This window comes from Clupea harengus, chromosome 18 (assembly GCF_900700415.2).
Source record: "Clupea harengus chromosome 18, Ch_v2.0.2, whole genome shotgun sequence".
Taxonomy (NCBI): Eukaryota; Metazoa; Chordata; class Actinopteri; order Clupeiformes; family Clupeidae; genus Clupea; species Clupea harengus.
The window spans coordinates 6586472-6606471 of NC_045169.1; the positions used below are offsets into that span (position 1 = coordinate 6586472).

General features: G+C 47.5%; 1 protein-coding gene across 2 annotated transcripts in view; it reads right to left on the reverse strand.

Annotated features, from left to right (window-relative positions):
* Nucleotides 1-20000, reverse strand: part of afap1 (actin filament associated protein 1) — a 75599-nt gene that overhangs the window by 37547 nt on the left and 18052 nt on the right. Inside the window, exon 1 of one of the 2 annotated variants that reach the window (XM_012820425.3) lies at nucleotides 6920-7629. The exons of the other annotated variant lie outside the window; for it this stretch is intronic. Within the exon in view, the coding sequence (XP_012675879.1) occupies nucleotides 6920-6953 (34 nt within the window). The 5' untranslated portion in view covers nucleotides 6954-7629. Of the gene's footprint in view, nucleotides 1-6919; nucleotides 7630-20000 lie in introns of those variants that run through there. 2 annotated transcript variants of the gene reach the window in all.

Genomic DNA, 20000 nt, shown 5'->3' on the forward strand with positions numbered 1-20000 from the left:
TTTCTTTCTCCCTCTCCATTTTCATGACTCCTTGATCTTTCGTTCCCCTGCTTTTTTCATTCGTCTATCGTCTCTCTCACTCTCCCTGACGATTGATGCCATTCAGACTCAACACACTGACTGAAGGTGTGTGAGAAAATCCAGATGTCCCTCTCTCTCTCTCCCACACACACCCACACCCACACACACACAGTCTCTCTCTCCCTCTCCCTAACTCCCACATCAGAGTGGAATGAGTGTGAGATTTCTGTCATCAGTAACTGTGGTCAGCTCAGTAACGGACTGCAGAGGATTGACATGGTGGGCAAACACAACACAAGAGCATCGTATAGAACTGACTTCACTTAGCACTCCTAGTCCCACACACACACACACACACACACACACACACACACACACACACAAACACACACACACACGGACGAGACAGAAATTGTGTCCACATGGTGGGAAAGTGTTTGTACGTGTGAATGTGTGCCATCAAGGCAAGTCCAATGAAAACATGACTAATGATACCCCAAGGGTGGACAAGTTCATTCCTACTCTCGCACCGTTGACACACACACGCACACACGCACGCACACACGCGCACACACACACACACACACCCACACACCCACCCACACACCCACGCACACCCCCACACAAGAATGTGCCATGAGCGATAAGGGCAGGTGTGTGTCAGTTCCTGCACATCTACTCAGGTGAAATCAAAGCCTCGCGCCGCCAAACTCTCTCTCTCTCTCCCCCTCACACACACACACACACACGTGCCTGTGCACACACACACACACACACACACTAACTCTGATTTCTGACCTTGGCCTTCTCCTGTCCCTCAGCCAGCAGCTGGAATCACACTAATGCTCTGTTATTAGGCTAATGACAGGCTGCAAACAGATGCCGCTCCACTGCCCAGCACAGACCAGCACAGCACAGACCAGCACGGTGGAGAAACGGCACCACAAATCATCCCAACCATGCACAGCACTGCTCCAAAACCACCAGCATCAGAGGCTGGAGAAGACATGGGGAACGAGAGAGTGACACAGAAGGAGAGGGAGAGAGGGAGAGAGGGAGAGAGGGAGGGAAGTGTGGAGCGAGAAAGATCCTATTATGGCAGTAGAACCATGAACGTAGCTTGAGAGGAACAACCGGAGAATGGACAAGAGAATGCAAACAGACGGATGGACAGAATGTCGCAAATGGATGGACAGACAGAAGTCAAGGATAGAGTGAGTGTCCCCTTTTACTGTAGTGATGAGAGAGGAGGGGATGCAGAGAGGGAGGGAGGGAGGGAGAGAGGGATGAGAGGGTCTGGCAGTGAGAGCACATCAGTAAGGAGATAATTAGAGGGAGTCAGCCCCCGAAACCACACCGGGAATGAGGGAGACGAGTGGAGAGAAGGAGAGGAGAGACGAGGAGGGTTAGGGGTTAGGGGTGCTGAGGGGGGGTGGGGTGGGGGGGGTGGGCTGTGGTTACAAAGCAGAGCTTTTTTGGATGTTCTTTCTGGGAGAGACGGGGGAGACTTTGTGGTGCCTGTGACGAGTGTGTGTATGAGAGTGTGTGTGTGTGTGTGTGTGTGTGTGTGTGTGTGTGTGTGTGTGTGTGTGTGTGTGTGTGTGTGTGTGTGTGTGTGTGTGTGTGTGTGTGGGTTGAGGGGACTGGGAATCTCGTTGGGCTTCAGTGTTGAGGCCTGGTGTGGGTTGGCGCTGGAGCTGGAGTGATTGGACCTGCACATCAGACGCTGCTCTAGGACAAATAATCAGTGAGCCACTAAGACAACACAGCACCACCTCTTTACAGCACAGCACCACCTCTTTACTGCACAGCACCATCTCTTTACTGCACAGCACCACCTCTTTACAGCACAGCACCACCTCTTTACAGCACAGCACCACCTCTTTACTGCACAGCACCACCTCTTTACTGCACAGCACCACCTCTTTACAGCACAGCACCACCTCTTTACAACACAGCACCACCTCTTTACAGCACAGCACCACCTCTTTACTGCACAGCACAGCCAGGCCAGAAGGCTGGCCTTGCCCGAATACGTTTGATTCCATCATAGACACGATCCAGTGGCATTGTGATTTTGCATTGAATAAGGTCTCCTTCATTTAAATCCTTCAGTGGGGCTTCATGAAAGATTCAGGCCCACTTCCATGACTGCCCACTCCACACCAGAACTTGTATCTCTTTGCTGGGAGCACTTTTAAACAAGGATCTCTGAACTTTCAACTATCTGGAAGTTGTTTTATTCATTTATTTGCATGTTATGGAATCTGCTCTGTTGAACTAACGTCTGCCAGCTATCACTCGACTAGCCAGCTGAACCGTAAATGTAAAGGAACTGGATCCAGCGAAACGCAGAAGCAGCAGGCCAGATGTTTGTGAGGTCTCTGGTCTGGCCTTCGCTTCTCTGCTGCTGGAAAGGGTACAGGAGGGTAGACTAATGCGTCTGAGAGAACCAGCCCACCCAACCACGCACTGACAACATGATAACAGGCAGGCAAAAACCCAGAATCTACCACCATCCCACAGCAGAGAGAGAGAGAGGGAGGGGGGAGGGAGGAGTACTGATACTACATGTGCACATGTGTTTGGGTGCCTGTGTATGTGTGTGTGTGTGTGTGTGTGTGTGTTTGTGTGTCTGCCTGTATATGTGTGTGTGTGTGTGTGTGTGTGTGTGTGTGTGTGTGTGTGTGTGTGTGTGTGTGTGTGTGTGTCTGCCTGTATATGTGTATGTGTGTGTGTGTCTGTGTCTTTGTCTGTGTGTGTGTGTAGCAAGAGAGACCAGAAGACAAGTAGTGGGTAAGCACATGTGAACTGGAGTAGCTCAGATAAAAGGCATGAGGTGTTTGAAAGGAGGAGTCGTTCGGTACCAGGCCTCTCCAACTTTGTCTGGACTCGGGCCAAGTGCTGTGATCCTCCACTCAAAGGGCCCTGTCATCTGACAGGGGTGCCCTTTGATGATGCGCTTGTTGCCTCAACGAGCTCACCCTAGCATGAAACCTCATCTTCAAAACACACAACCCAAAGCCCCCAACGCAGACGTGGGCCAAGTCCAACAACAGCAAATTCAACAAATATATTTGAGTCCTTATTTTGCCCCTGTAGCTCAACTGGTGGGGAGCAAGGTGCTGGCAACACCAAGGTCGTGAGTTCATACATGCTGATGAAAATGCACATCTGCACGGTCCAGCAGGCCACTCTGGATAAATGTGTCTGCTAAATAAATACATGTAAAAGGTCAATGACAAGATTATCATTTCATAGGGAGCTAAAAAAGGCACCAGTGGCAATCTGGCCAGTCTGGAGAGACACTCCGCTATGTTTTAATTTGGGTTGCTTTCGAGGAATCCCCGTGCAGTAAGGGTGATGCCCAAAATCAGGACTGTAACTCCCCCGATGCCAGACAGACCCCATCCCCATGTCCTGATCCTCTTAAAAGGTATGGGGGAGGGGGGGGGGGGGGGGGTAAGCCTATTAGGGCATACAAAAGGGAGGGAGAATTCTCATCGGCCAAAATTATGCAAAAAACATTGGCATGTGCCACAGCATACCTCCGCTCTATTGTGTAGAGGGAGTCGTTAAACAGCTTTGGCAGATAGATTCCTATCAGCATAATGAATGATCACGCTTACAGTAAACCATCACACTGGAAGAGATAGAGAGAAACAGAAGTGACATCCAAAGGGGGGGGGGGGCTACATTTGAATCAAAAACTATTTATAGATGCTAAAGTGTAGGCCTATGATTGATATAATTTGACAGACGGTACATAAAATATAATGACAAGGTATGATCTGCATTGACACCTTCTCCTCTGAATGTGGCTTTGTGCCCAACGACCAGCTGATGAGAATGAGAATAAAACCTTTCTGTAGGAGAGAGAGAGAACTTTATCGTTCCTCAAAAGGAAAATTGTATATAGCTAGGGAATGATCAAACTAGCTTGTAATACTGGTGTAATTTGAGCTTGCCAGCTAGCTTAATGTAACAGTTAGCATTTAGTAAAATCGACACGTATGTTGTTTAAGCAGAATATCAGACCAATTATGAAACAAAATGAGGTCTCTGTGTCAGTTTCTGATCCCTTTCTCTCCCTACCCTGCATCCAACTATCCATGCCATCTGCGCCGTCTGACAAAAGAGGGTTTGATAGTTATATAGTTATAAAGGGGAAAAAGTCTAATCATTGAAAAACACTTGCTGAACAGCAACATGTGGGGATGAAGTCATAGCATTGTCAGTTGTTGTTTTTTTTGCACTGGTGGGGCAAAGAAGGGAACCCCCTACCGCACACGCCCACCAATCCCAATCCAAATCCAGAGATGACGCAGTGGAGAGAGGACACAGTGCCCACATCAATCACCCACTTCAAATGGAGCGCCAAATGATGCCAGTCCGCCGGGGTTTCGCACAGGAAGATTACAATAATAAACACCAATAAACATGTTCACACTTCCAGACCGCTTTCAGACTCCATGATGAATGGAGCCCAATCAACACACCAGACCAGACACGCCGCAAAAGCACCAACTGCCAAGGCTGATGCCAAGTTACCCACATCATCAGCTGCCGATAGAAAGAGAGAAAGAAAAAGGGAGGGGGGGAGGAAGAGGGGGGGACTGAGTGATGCACAGGATTTGGTTCCCTATCTTTGGGGTTTCACCAAATGGCACAATGGCTGCATTTTCAACGCCTGAGAGCCACCAGAGGTGGGCCAACACCAGCACCTCAGCAATCTGGTCCACAGCAGTAGGCCACCCTGCTCCCTGTCGTGAGGGAACTCATCCTAGAGTGGAAAAAGCTCCTTCTCGAAAGAGCACAGACTACTTTAACCCAGTGAACTGATGTCGAAGACCAGGCACGTGCACAGATAGACCCCTAGTGGTGCTCAAGCACCTGCCCTTTTGCCCTGGATGAGAAAAGTGCCCCTTCTGCTGGAGCCGCATTTTTTCTTCATTCATCAATATTTAAGAATAAAAATTACTCTCTCTGTCATCAATTCCCCCCAAATGTGTTTTGATATATGACGGGGCATTTATTTGAGTTCTTGTGAGAATTTCTCCCCGACATGCTCCGCGGCGCTCACAAGCCCCACGCGCCCCTCCCTCCTCCTAGTGCTCATGCAGTGCTGAGCGCCAGGCCAAATGGCTGCAGCCTACTTCTTCTCTGACCCGCAGCATCAGACAAACAGGTAATGACAGTGTTTGTGCAATCCCCCGACGTTGTTTGGTGATAAATTAACCACAACATTAGCGCCGCTGAAAACATTACGTCCCAACTGGTACGACGTTTCCTAAAAAAAAATAACAAACACAAAACTCACGAAATCTGTGATTTCAAAGCCTTGTCCGGCTGTTTACTGACGTTTGTCATGTTTAATGAAGAGAGAGAGGGAGAGAGATACAGACATGCCGACAGACAGACAGGTAGGCAGGCAAACAGGCAGATAATTTAAAGGCAGTTTTACGGTTCTACAAATTAGACAAGTTCAATAGTTTTGTTTCATTTAAACAATTATTGAAATGAAAGGTAGGTCTTAAGTTGAGCTACATGACAGTCTGGTGAGGTATATTGTGGTATATTATTAGTGTAATGCTGCTTATGCTTCAACTCAGTCAGAAAACAGTAAAAAAGAATGTGTGTGTACTGTGTTGTCAGCTTTACAGAGATAATGTAATGTAAGACTGCTCTTGATCATTATGCACAACATTGATTTATCTCATTTACAAAATGTGCAGCATAATGCCAAGAAAAGAGAGACTCTCTTTTATCTTGGATCAGGCCATCAACTGGTAAAACAAATAAGGGAGAATCAGTAACCCTACCTGGTTCAGAGGAGCCCATCATGGATGAGGAAGGACAGACAGAGTGTAGGACTGAGTTACATTCAGGAGATAATTTGAGTTAGTTTTTTAACAAAAATAAATATTTAAGTTGAGAATATCCTACTGTGTTTTTTATTTATTTATTTATTATTATTATTTTTAATTTCATTAATAATTTTGGCGATGGGTGCCCTTTTTTTGGTTTGAGCACCTGCCCCCCAAAATGTCTGTGCACGTGCCTGTCGAAGACTAACTGAATTACTTGGTGTTCTCTTTAGGAAATCTGTATAATTTTGCACTGAGGAGAAAGGAGGAGAAATTAAAGGCTGCCTGGAGATAGAGGGAGTGTGGTTAAAAACGTAGAACTGTGCAGGTCCAAAGGCAGACATATCGGCTGTAACGGAAAGCGACCAAAGCGACTGCAGGCACGCTTTCTTTCAGGACTGACCGAGCTAAAGAGCGGCGTATTGTCTATGAGGACAGCGGTTTCAGGTTGTGTCGGCTCGGCTACACCCAACAAATCAGTAAAGACAACTTCTCACAGTGGTAACAATATTATTCACCACCAGCATTGTGCTTCAAAGTGGCAAGACTGTGGAGAGCTTCAAACACAACTAAACACATCAAGTCTGTAGTCACGGGGAAGTCTCCACAGTATGTGCCTTCGTGGAGGGGTGAGAATGTGCGATACAGTTTCCCTACCACCACCTAACACCACACAAAACTATCGAACACATATGCTCTATTGTATAACTAATTCACAATTCCCTTGACCACATAGACACTTGAAACCATCAAATCAGTTAGAAGAAAAAGGAAAAATACGAACTCAAGGGATACCTCTTCTTGTATACGAGTAGGCTATGTCTCCATACAACTGTGTGGGTTCATACTTCATAATTGGAAACATTTCTAGAATAACACACGCGAGAAGAGCCGGTAGGGGCGAAAAGTTTCCTAAAGGTCGTTGCTGCTCAGTGAAAGTTATTCTTTATCGTTGGCCCACTCCTAAACCAAAGTAGTCGAAGTCCGAACTTCGTCACTATCTTCTACAAAAGAAAGGTTGATACACTCACCCCGGGAAGCGAACAGAAAGGGATCGTTCCGCATCGTGAAGACAAATGCATCTAATCCCAAAAAGCTTAGGGAGACGAGGCGAGTACGCGTCTGAAACGTTTCATTAAACTCCAATAGCCACGGGTGAGCCACGGACTGGCAGACTTGTGTCTGTTCAACGGTATAGTTATCAACCTCGCTGACAAGCTCCCTCTCTACGGCTTTCTCTCAGTCAGCCAGTAACGACTGCTTCCACTCAAACTTTCCCAACTTCTCTCTTCTTCCTCTGACCTCCTACTTCTCTTCTTCCTCAAACCTCCTCCCTCTCTCCCACTCGCTGCAGCAGTGCCTTGTGTTCACTTCAGCAGTTAACTTCGACGTTCTGCGCGGCCGACCAATGAGACAAGTTCTCTCCTCCCAGCACACACTCCATGCAAACTACTATGCTCAACCACAGAGTGGTCTCTCTCTATTCTCTCTCTGTCTGTCTCTCTCATTTTATGGAATAACAACAAGCCTAAAATGATTGATTGTTTTATTTATTTTTTCTTCACATTTTTTGATGCTTGAGGACTGTAGTCTATACACTCACTACTGTATCCAATTACACAGTTAATTCTTTTACAGGCACAAATCAATAATGAGTATTTTGATTTCACGCATCTATAACTATTTACAATTTTTTGGGTCAGCTCTGATTGTTTTCTGCGGTCATTCATTTCAGAAATGACAAACATCTAAATATTTGTTTCTGTTATTGCTTCTGTGCTCCTGCTGATGTTTCATATCATGAGTCTTGGATGGTCAGTTGGAGTCATGGAGGGGGGGGGGGCTAGAATACAATTTCAAGGGTCAAGGGTGAGAATGTGGTGTTAACCAATAGCAATTAGCTAGCTTCACACAATACATTTAAAAATGATTTTCAGTTGGTCCTGGCCTGGATCTTTCCTTAATATGGCCTTATAGCCTGTCCACCTGCACTGGACAAACGAGCTTCCATGCAATCATGACTGATCACTGTGACAGATGAGGGCCACATTTGGAGATGGGAGAAATGTAAATTCTTAAAATGACCAAATAGTTTTGGTTCGTGACTCAGACTTCCAGATGCAGTTGCAGGGCCCACAGAGGGTCAAAGGTCAACTGGCAGGACATGAGCATGCAGTGAGTAAGTAGCCAAGGCCTTCTGGACTAATCTTAGGGAGAACACTGACTTCCCCACAGGGGCCACAGAGGTCACGATTGTAGAAGTTGAAGTGGAGGCAGAATGTCCAACTCAAGGTTTTGAGCACATCTTGATTTACAGTGTGACGGTGTATTAACAGGCCCAATTTGAAAGTTCAGTGAGTTTTGAAATCACACAGAACAATGTAAGTGCAGACAGCGGTGAAGACATAGACCTTTAGTCAGGGATATGTGAGTATGTGTGTGTGTGTGTGTGTGTGTGGACGTGGTTACACATATTTGTGTTTGTGTGTCAGCATGAGGTAGTGGTTTTTTAGGGGGAGTGGAGATGATCTTTGGCTGCCTGGCTCGGCGATCCGAAATATGTCAATGCTGACGTCACCCCGGTAGAGATAGGAGAGCAAGATAAAGACCCCAAGCTTCCACACAAATTCACACACACACACACACACACACACACACACACACGGGACATGTGGTCATCGCTGTGTGCCTCAGCCCTGGAGAATAAGAGTCCCATCTAGATTGAAGGTCAAGTGTAAAGCCCTCAACCAAAATCAACTAATCCACTTAGGGGTGTTGAATGAACCGCAACAAGACCTCTCATGGGGAGAGAGAAGGAGAAAGAGAGAGCGAAAGAGAGAGAGAAAGTGAAGGAGAAAGAGAGCGAGAGAGAAAGAGAAGGAGAAAGAGAGAGAGAGAGAAAGAGAAGGAGAAAGAGAGAGAGAAAGAGAGAGGAAGTGGTTGTGAGTGGCAGGACAAGGTACGGCTTTACTTACAGTCACATGTCTCAACACACACACACACACACACACACACACACACACACACAGAAACAACCCCACCCCACTCCACGCCAAAATACTGCACACCATACACAAGTAACCTTTTCTTCCAGTCTCCACCAAGCCCTTCCACCCACAGCGCTGATTAAATTAAGTCTCATTGCTGAGAGGTTTCAGCACAACACTGGCCTTGTCCCCGCAGCACAGGAGCCCTCTGAGCCTCCACAGCATCAGCAGATGCCTGGGCTTCCTGCCCCGCGCCCTCATCAGTGCATTAGAGAGTATGCACTTCAGAGTACGCACTACCCGCACCCTCATCAGTGCATTAGAGAGTATGCACTTCAGAGTACGCACTACCCGCACCCTCATCAGTGCATTAGAGAGTATCCACTTCAGAGTACGCACTACCCGCACCCTCATCAGTGCATTAGAGAGTATGCACTTCAGGGTACGCACTACCCGCACCCTCATCAGTGCATTAGAGAGTATGCACTTCAGAGTACGCACTACCTGCACCCCAGTCACCCTATAACAGAGAGGTGGGTAGAGGGAGAGGGAAGAGCTGAGTATCCTATATGGAATGCACTTCCTAGGAGAGGTGGGAGAGGTTATGGCACTTCGCTTTCAATGTTCCCTGAGCTGATATTTTCTTGCATTGTAACCTTGCGAGTCACTTTGTAAAATAGCATCTGGCAAATGATTAAATGTAAATGTAAGAAAACAAACCCATATAGAAAAAGCCTTTCGTTTTTTTACATGGGAACAGAGAGATGACAACAGATAAAGGTCGACACACAAGGAGAGGAAGAAGAAGAAGAAGAAGAAGAAGGAGAAGAAGGAGAAGGAGAAGACGAAGAAAAAGAAGAAGAAGAAGAAGAAGAAGAAGAAGAGGAAGAAGAAGACAAAGAACAGACGGTGTGATCAAGGCACTGCGTCCCTTGGTGCTGAGAACTAGGCCAAGTGGCTGACGGCCGGGGCGAGGTCAGGGGTGTGATTGCGAAGAGTAAGAGGAGGTTTTAGAGTCGTTGTGAGCCTGTGCAGCTGTGTCAATCAGGGCAGAGGGAAACAACACACCGCATGTTTCAAAACCAACTCAGACAAGAGGAGACAGAGGAGGCCACTCAGCCAGATTACAGCGCAGACAAAGAGAGAGGGAGAGAGAAAAAGGAGAAGGAACAGTTAGGAGAGGAGAGTGACAAGGTTGATGTAAGTAGGAGAAAAGCAAGAATGAAATGAAACAGAGGTGAGAAATGGAGATTTGAAGACACACAGACAGGAGGATCCACTCAGAAAGATGATGTTTGAGGAGGACAGCACAAGCAAGAGCAAAAGGACAAGACGGGTGTAGCACGAGAGGGAGGTGGAGAGCACGGAACAGAGAGAAAAACAAAGAAAATGGATTCAAAGTGACAGACTAAAACAAAGGAGTGTGAGAGAGAGAGAGACAAAGGGAACCACACCCAGCTCTTGTTGACTATCTCTCTCTCTCTCTCTCTCTCTCTCTCTCTCCATCTCCATCTCTCCCACTCTCTCTCTCGCTCTCTCCCTCTCTCTCTCTCTCTCTCTCTCTCTCTCTCTCTCTCTCTCTCTCTCCATCTCTCTCTCTCTCTCTCTCCCTCTCTCTCTCCATCTCTCTCTCGCCTGCTGAAGTTGCTCCTGGCAGCTCAGCGCTGGTATTCCAGGCACGCCTGTCAAAACAACAACCGACCCCCTGACCCCTCCTCACACGAGACACCCCTCAGACTCCAGAGAGAGAGGGAGAGAGAGGGAGAGAGGGAGGGACTCAGAAGAATAAGGGGACTGTCTGGAGACCTATGAAAGGCCGCTTCACTCCATTAACACTGACAAAAGTAGCAACCTCCAATAAAGGTGGCATAGGGCAGAGTTAGCAAGCTAGCCAGACAAGCCAAAGGTCAAAGTTCATCTAGGTCAAAGAGAGACTTTGAGAGTGCTGATGTCCCTTTGAATGGTGTTTGATGCTGGTGGAGATCTACCCACAGATCCACTTTCTCTCTGAGTCATGTAAGCCCCTATCCTTGCACACGGCACCTCAAAAAGACCTTGCGAGTGTTGGAATAGAAGAGAAGAGAAGAGAAGAGAGGAGACAAGAAAAAGAGGGTTGGGATGGAGAGAGGGGGGATGAGTAATGCAGAGAGAAGAGAAAGCAAGAAGGAATTAAGAAAAAGAAAAAACGAGATGTGAGGAAGAATCAGTCCTCTCTCGTACTTGGTGTGGGTCCGAACGCACATAACCCCCCCCCCCTTCATCACATCAACAGGTCCCCATATGCTGAGGAGGGCAGGGTGATTTGATAAGAGCAGATCAGCACAACATCCTCTTTTCACACAGATGATGGATTTTTAAGATTGCGCGGATTTTTACGATTGCGCGGGCCAAGAAGCTGCCAAGTTTCACAAAGATACGATGCAAACCAGCGATAAGGAAAGAATGAAGTCTGTCCTCAGGCAGCTTTGGAAAAAAGAGGGATCAAGAGGTAGAGAAAGAGAAAGAAATATAAACAAGACAATGGAATTCTTCCCAGCTCTCTGTGCCACCTGCACCCCGGAATCCTCCCTGGCATTCCGAGCAGTTCTCGGGATCAAAGGGCGGAACATTTCATCGTCCCCGCAGCTCAGACTCAGAAAGCTGTCCAATCGACATAATCTGGGATCTCCATCCGATGTCCATATGGACTTGACTGGGGGTCTCAACTCAGACGGGATTAAAGACAGAGGTAGACCCGCAATCTGGCTCCACACACACACACACACACACACACACACACACACACACACACACACACACACACACACACACACACACAGCTGCCCTCTGTGATGTCTGTGGCCTTTGATTGTTTACTGTAATTTGAGAAGAGTTACGTTCAAACAAAAATGGGGGGCTAAAAGGCCGATCTCATGTTATGGAGATTTACCTCTATGGTAAGAAGATTTACCTCTATGGTATGTGACGAATATTTGGGTATAAGTTCCCTATAAACAGGGCTAAACCAATGACTTCAGAGGGGGGGAAACCCCTTGGATTCGGGGAAGAGAGCATGGGTGTAGTCCATTTCAGTGGAGCGAGGCAAGATCTCTCTCTCTCTCTCTCCCTCTCCCTCCCTCTTTCTCTCTCTCTCTCTCTCTCTCTCTCTCTCTCTCTCTCTCTCTCTCTCTCTCTCCCTCTCCCTCCCTCTTTCTCTCTCTCTCTCTCTCTCTCTCTCTCTGGTGCCATGCACTGACACACATCCAAGCTATAACTCATCCACAGACTCCTCATGGATCTGTCAAAATGAAAAAGAGGCGATACAAAGAGCCAAGCTTAACTTTAAAAAGCACACTCACAGAGAGATACACCACACAAACAAAATACACACACTTTGCACACACACATCACATATATTCACAAAACAAACACACACACACACACAAACATACATGCAGGACTACACCTCACAGAGTGTACACACACACAGAGTGCCCACAAAAGGGGAAAGCTTGCAGAAAGAAAAGTGCTGTATTTTCCTTTGTTGTTGCTCTTGCACTCTGAATGTGATGAGCGAGCAGTGCCGTGGTTCAAGCCTCCACACAGTGGGGGTCACTGTCCCCCACCCCACCCCACCCCGAAGCCAGTGACAGGGAGGTGGAGGGGCCGAGGCCGCCGGAGACCACATGAGACCGCGAGGCCCTGGCCCACAGCTGCTTCACATCAGGCTAATGTGGCCTGACCGGCAGACCTCCATTAAGGCTGCTGATTGGTGTAACCGCTCAGAAATGCTCTGAAAAACAAAATATAACACACACACACACACACACACAGGGGTGGTGGGGGGATGACAAAAACACAAGGGTTGTTTAAAGAGCACCTTGGAATCAGCGAACGCTCTCCGTGATCTTGGAACGAATTCGCTCATCCAGTTCCAACACTCGTTCGATGATAAGATGCTATCGCCATCTGATTTTTGCTGTGCCAGAAATGCAGGTTTGTGTGTGTGTGTGTGTGTGTGTGTGTTTGTGAGGATGAGCGTGGGTGCAGGCGTGTGAGTGTGCGTGTTTTGCATAGTATGTACGTGTGTGTGTGTGTGTGTGTGTATATGTGTGTAAGAAAGACCATATTCATGAGTCTGAGTGCGTGTTTTGCATTGTATGCAAGTGTGTGTGTGTAAGAAAAACTATATACAGTAAAAACACTAGTACACACTTAATGGGTCTCTCTCTGTGTGTGTGTGTGTGTGTGTGTGTGTGTGTGTTTATATTAGGGGCAAAATGTTGGGGTTCACCTTACATTGCCAGGAAGAGTGTGTCGTCATGGAAGCGCTAGCCATTTGGCAACCTGCGTCAGTAACGGAGCGATCAGCGTCTCCCAATTTAACACAGAGGGGTCTGGAGAACGCATCAACATTAGGAGCAATTGCCCCTCCAAGACTTGTTTAAGCCCCAAATGGACTTAAGGTAACCGCTCAGCTGCATGGAAAGTTTCACGACGGGGATGGTGATGGGCCTGTGTGTGTGTGTGTGTGTATATGAGTGTGTGTGTATGTATATATGTGTGTGTGTATGTATATATGTGTGTGTATGCACACGAGTGCATGTGTGTGTATGTATATGTATGTGTGTGTGTCTGTGTGTGTGTGAGTGTGCGCATGTGTTTGTGTGTGTTTGTGGATGTGTGTGTGTGCATATGTGCATGTGTGTGTATGTGTGTGTATGTGTATGTGGATGTGTGTATGTGTGTGTGTGTGTGTGTGTGTGTGTGTGTGTGTGTTACTCCAGCGTTGCATAATTTGACACCAGGAGTTCTTTGCCGAGCCCACCAGGTCCAGAGTGGTGCAGCATATGTGGCTTTTGTATATAAGACTCTGGCTCCAGTCCAAAAAGACAAGCAGGACAAAAGAGAGAACGAGGGAGCAGAGAAAGGTTTTCAGGAAAAGAAAAGAGAGAGGAGGAACTGGAGGAGAGAGAGAGAAAGAGAGAGAGAGAGGGAAAAGTGGGTCAGGAATGAGAGCGAGTTCATTTCAACACAACGCTCGGTCATGTAATAGCTTGGCAAGCTGACAGCGTTACATTAGCCCTGTGTTTGTGTTGGGTTGAGGTTAACACTCATCAGGCTGTGGCGGTGTGTGTGTGTGTGTTTGTGTGTGTGTGTGTGTGTGTGTGTGTGCGCACGCGCGCGCACATGTACTACAGTATGTTTATGTGTGAACACATGTGTGAACGTGTCCGTGCAGTACAATACATTATTGTGTGTGTGTGTGTGTGTGTGTGTGTGTGTGTGTGTCCCAGGGACAAAGAACACTCCAAAGCCCAAAGATGGTACTGACAAAAACCAGCTCAACATTCCGAACTGGACAACTAAAAGCAACGTGGAGGAAGCAGACATATCCGCTGCTTTTTGTCTTTCTCTGCCTCGCACTCCTCATCCCTCTCTCCCTCCCTCCCTCCCTCCCTCCTCTTCACTCCCTCCCTAATCTATCTCTCTTTCCCTCTGCTCTTAGATATAAATGCAGCCGGCATATTTCACTCGCACATGAAGGTATCAGCAATCAGACTTATTCATCATTGCAGGATGACTATTAAAAACAAACAGATGGAACAGAAACACACACGAGAGATTTAAGAGAGATACGCACCAGCAGCCACACTGAAGGAGAGGCATGATGTGTGTTATTCCACCACACACACACACACACACACGCACACACACGCGCACACACGCGCGCACGCACTTGCACTAGTTTACTAGCATGTACACACACGCACATATACTAAAACACACATACACACACACAAATACACATACATGCACTAGCACACTAGCATGCACACACACACACACGCGCATGCATGCACACACACAGTTACACATACGCACACAAACACACACACACACAAACACACACACACACACACACACACACACACACACACACATATACACACACTAGCCCATAAAGTAATATATGGCCTCACACTCATACATGCACACACACTAGGATCCCCCCGCAGAAGGAAAGTCCCGTCCTTTTAAAAGTTCAGTGGCACGGATGTAGGCCAGAAATGTAACCAGCACTTCAAAACCTCGACAAGCACGCTTCATGCTGTCACGAGGAGCTACAAGCCTGATCACATGTCTCCCTCCCACAAGCTCCTCCAGGGAAACCTACAGCAAACAAGCAGCACACCTCTGCAAGTAAGGACTTATCTGCCAGGTGCAAAGACATTTTGGCTCTACCTGTAGGATTTGGAGTCATAATAATAGTAAAAAGTCATAGTCCTTAAAATATACCTTATTAAGTGCATACATCTCACCTTGACTGATTCCATATAACACATCTTAATGTGCATCAAGGGACTTTTAATTTGGAGCCAGACTGTGTCGGTCTGTGACAGCCAGCCACTTCATTATCCCTGAATTCATTCACAAATGTAACTAATCTAATTTGCAGACGAAGGAGTTTCTGTTTCACAGTGGTGGCCAGTGGCCTGTACGTTTGGTTTCCCGTCCCTGCAGGAGCAGTGGCTCTGTATACCGTTCCTGTGTTTGAGCCCAACGCACCACAGCTGTAGGTGAGTCCTGTTGCACATGTGTTTTGATTTCCGTCCCCCGTCCCCCCCACCACCCCACCCCACCTCCCCTCCCAATGAATCTATGGGCACGTCAAGCCATCTATGCCATTCCCTGTGGAGGAGAGTGTCAGAGTCAACATCTGGGTAAAAGAACCTGGCCTTATGTGTTGCCAAGCGAAGGATCACGTTCAGCGAAGCCAACATCTCTATTTTCCTTGCTCTGTTCATTGTGTGCTCTCTTAATTGAATTTGATTCAATTTAAAGTGGCTTTATTGGCACAGCTCTTCGTACACTGCGTTGCCAAAGCACAAAATGACAATTATAACAAAAATAAGCGCTCTCTTTTGCGCTCTCTCAAATTCAAATTCAAATTCAAACAGCTTTATTGGCATGACTGTTCATGTACAGGGTTGCCAAAGGACAGTGTTGGGTAAAAAAAAAACACAAAACAACGACAGCAAAAAGGAGAAACAACAACCAAACAATAATCACCAATGACGCTAACTGGCAAGGACCATACAAACATGGGCACACATAAGTGGGAATTCTTAAACATACATAAGATCAAACCATAAATGGTGAAGCTACTCACTGTCTCCCTGTCTCTCAGGTCATGGCAGCCAGAGGCACACTAGGCAGCCAGAGGCACTGTTTGCACCTCTCCAAGTATTACAGTCAGTTGGTCCATGTTTGTCAGTGAATAGAAATCTGGTATTATATTAGATTTTTTTTTTAAATGTATATTATTTGATTTGAAATGTATCTTAATTAGTTTTTTTTTGTATCTCTCTCTCTCTCTCTCTCTCTCTCTTTCTCTCTTTTTTTACTCTGTCCCTCTCTGGTACGTGGGACGTTGGGAATTCAAATGATGAGGGTCAAACTGCTTTCCCTTGATGACATGCTTAGCACATAACCCACAGACATTCCAAACCTTTCTCTCTCTCTCTCCCCTCTCTTTATGTTTCCCCTATCTTTGATCTCTATCTCTCCCCTACTCTCTCTCTCTCTCTACCTCTCTCTCTGCCCTCTGTCCTCTTTTCCTACTGTTGAATATGAATATAATCTCCCTCTCGGGGGCCCCATCTGGTTGCCATGACACCTCATATTTGTACCCTTACCCTCCACACCCCCAAACAATGACTATATCCTGTCATCCCTCCCTGACGAGCTGTTATTATAATAAGCATGGTCCAGTCGTATCATTACCAGTGACCCCCCCCCTGCTTCTTATTTCTCCTCCTCCGTCCCTTCCTTTCTTTCATCCTCCCATCATCGGACCATCTGTCCTGGGCCTGTAGCCCCGGCATCTGGGCCCTTACCCCCACGGAGGGGCAGTTACTGGACTCTGTAAGCAGGAGGCATCTGGTGCTGTCTGTGGGGGGGGGGCATTTCTGGTGCGTGTGTGTGTGGGTGGAGAGTGGAGGGGTGCTGGGGCAGGATTAACTGGATGAAGCGGAGGATAGGGGGTGGGGAGGGGGGGGGGGGAGGATGGGGCTAAGGGTTGATTGAGTGGGGAGGGTGGAGGAGGAGAGCTGAGTTAAAGCCCCAATCTGGACTCATTAAAGATGTATGAGCTTGGGAAAGAGTAACCCCCCCCACCCCACGCTTGACTTATCTCCCTCTCATCTCTGTCACACGGGGCAGCGATTGTGCTCCCGTCACAGACCAACAGAGCATTTAGATCAACTGTTTGTTCTCTCTCTCTCTCTCTCTCTATCTCTCTCTCTCTCTCTATTTCTCTCTCTTTCTCTCTCTCTCTCTTTTTCTCCCACACACACACACAAACTCACGCACACATTTAAATATCTCGTTTCCATACCTCCCCACAAGATAAAAAACATGCTCTAAAAAGGCCTGCTCTCACCAACAGGCTCGAGAGGCCTCTCATTAGCACACAGACAACAGCGAGAGGAAGTCTTCATCCAGGAAGTGCTTTGACCTCCGAGAGGAGTGCCGCACTCCCAAACACTTCCTAGGAGCCCACAATTAAACTCCAATAAATAAAAGCATGTGTGTGTGTGTGTGTGTGTGTGTGTGTGTGTGTGCTCATGACAGTCAAATAAAAGAGTGAAGAGGACTAAAACACACTCTGTCAGTGATCTCAGCTTCATATGAGGTTGTGAGGTTGCTTCGTCTCTCTCTCTCGCCCTCTCTCTCGCTCTCTCTCTCTCTCTGCGGTCGATGTTTTCGTCATCCCAATTGGAGACTGCAGCGAGACTGGGTGACCTCATGCAAGGAACCCTACCCAGCTCTGAGTTCAGCGCTCTGGGGGAGGGCGGCGGTGACGGGAGGGGGGGTATGGGGGGGGGGCTGTTTATGAACGACTCTAAGCTCATCCAGTGATGTGGAGTCCTCTGATGTGGTAGCTATGACTGAGTCATTATCATTATGAGACATCAAATGCGTTAATCCTGAGCGATACGATGCTCTGATCCGAGGGGGTCTTTTGTCACCATGCGATGATGAATATTTGTGCTGTGACTAGCCTTACCCTGGGGGATCTGCTTTCCTTGTGTGTTTTTCTTCCTTGTTGTTATTTATTGATTGTTGTTTGCGTGTATGTTTTGGTTCATTTCTGTTCTACATTTCCTGAGTGCTGACTGGTGGCTGGTCTCAAGCCACAGGCAGCGCTGAGGGTGGTGCTGCCCTGCCTTACTGCTCAATCGGCCCCTGTCACCAGCGATCCGGGGTGTGCAGCATGTCAGGCCTCTCCATCCTCCCAAGAGCATGCAATACTGGCTCCTCTCAGACAGACTATTCTTCCCAATGAAAAAATTCCCATTGTACTTTTCATGGTCTTCATACATCCATCCTGGGTTTTTTTGTGTGGTGTTGTTCTGCTCTTCGGAGAGTAGAAGGGCCAGGCTGGGTTTCCTTCTGTCTTCGCTCCACTTCTGAGGTTGTTGAGGAAGTGGCCCGGCAGAGCGGTCCGACCCCGAGGGACGCCATAACTCACGGGGCGGAAACACTGGGGTTCACGCTCCGCAGTCCGTCATCCCCGACCAGGGCCTTCCCGAGAGGGCCAAGCAGATCCGATATCAGACCGTCGAGACAAGGGGGGGAACGGGGGAGGGTGGTAGCACAGTGGAGGACACAGCACAGGAGAGAAGGAGGGGTTTTGAGAAAAAGAAAGAGAAAAAGAAGAAGAAGGACGTTGCATCCTCAGGGGGCCCCAGAGAATGACAAGCCTCACCTGCCGGCCACAAATTACCCACAGTGCCTCTCTCTCCTGACGGCCAGAAGGGAGCTGTGAGCTAGCACGCTCCGAGCGGGGACACCCAACTCCGACCCGTGTAATCCCACCTGACCTTTGACCTCTGCTCTCATAAACTGGCAGGTCGTGGCGAGTAGGTCGGCCTCAGGAGTGGGCCTTTGGGGCAGGTCTCACCACAGGCTTCGGGCTGATGGGAAACCCATTTGAACCTCCATCACACCGCAGAAAAACCTCCAGAGGTGCGAAGAGTTCAGCTCCATTTGAACCTCCATCACAACGCAGAAAACCCGTCAGAGGAGCTAAAGTCCTACTATGTTTACCCTCTACTCATTCATTATGACAGTGTCGACCTGGACATTCTACTTCCTGGTTGAAGAATGGTGCTAATTAGCGATAGAAGATGGTGCACTAAAAGACCTGGAATTTCTACCTGTACCAAATTATACCCGGTGTTATACCTCCCTGATACAAATACATGTAAAACTACTTTACCTTCTGCTGACATTTAGAAACACACCCCAAGCTGAATGGAGGTTGTTTTGCTTTCAAGTCAAAGAGTCTACTAAATTACAGCATGACCTGATGACCTGGAAGCAATACATGCGCAAACAGGAAGTGCACCCATCACTTCAAGGATGATGGCTGCACACCTCCCTTAGACTGCTTCTGTGTGGGACCCCACCAAAGGGACTGTCACCTTAGACAGGAAGCAGAGACCTTTCCGGAATAATCGTAACCTCTAACATGCCATAACTTCTGAAGGGGAGGACCACTTCCAAATTTACAACCTCCTCTCAATGCTTTACGAGTGCGATGCACCTTCTCCAACCTCATAAGAGGGAGATGGACATGCAGTCGTTTAAAATGGCTGTAACGACACACAAGGGACCCGGAATAAGAGCCTCGGAGGTCAGACTCCATCTGTGTAGCGCAGACTCTCCCCAACTAAGGATACATATATTCACTGGGTGTTCAGAAAAGACACACACCTACGGGCATCTAACATCTACGTTCTGCCCCCGAATTCAACATCAAACTTCTGCGTGCGAGAATTCTGTCAAACTTGAACATCTGCACTATTTCTTCAAATTATATTTTTTTGAAGTAAACAAATGGTGAAAAAAATCTCAAGGGAGAAGACATATTGGCAGAAGCTGTCAGGTTCTGAAAAGCAAAGCAAGCACTCCACCCTTCCAGAGTAGACACAACATGCTGTCAGATGGAGCGCAGACACTCAGCGTTGCACAAGAACATTACTCAACCACAGCCACAGCCACAGAGTGTGGACACACAAACTAACACAACGCTGTGTGTCACTAACAGGAGCTGTGTGATATGGATAAGAAAAGG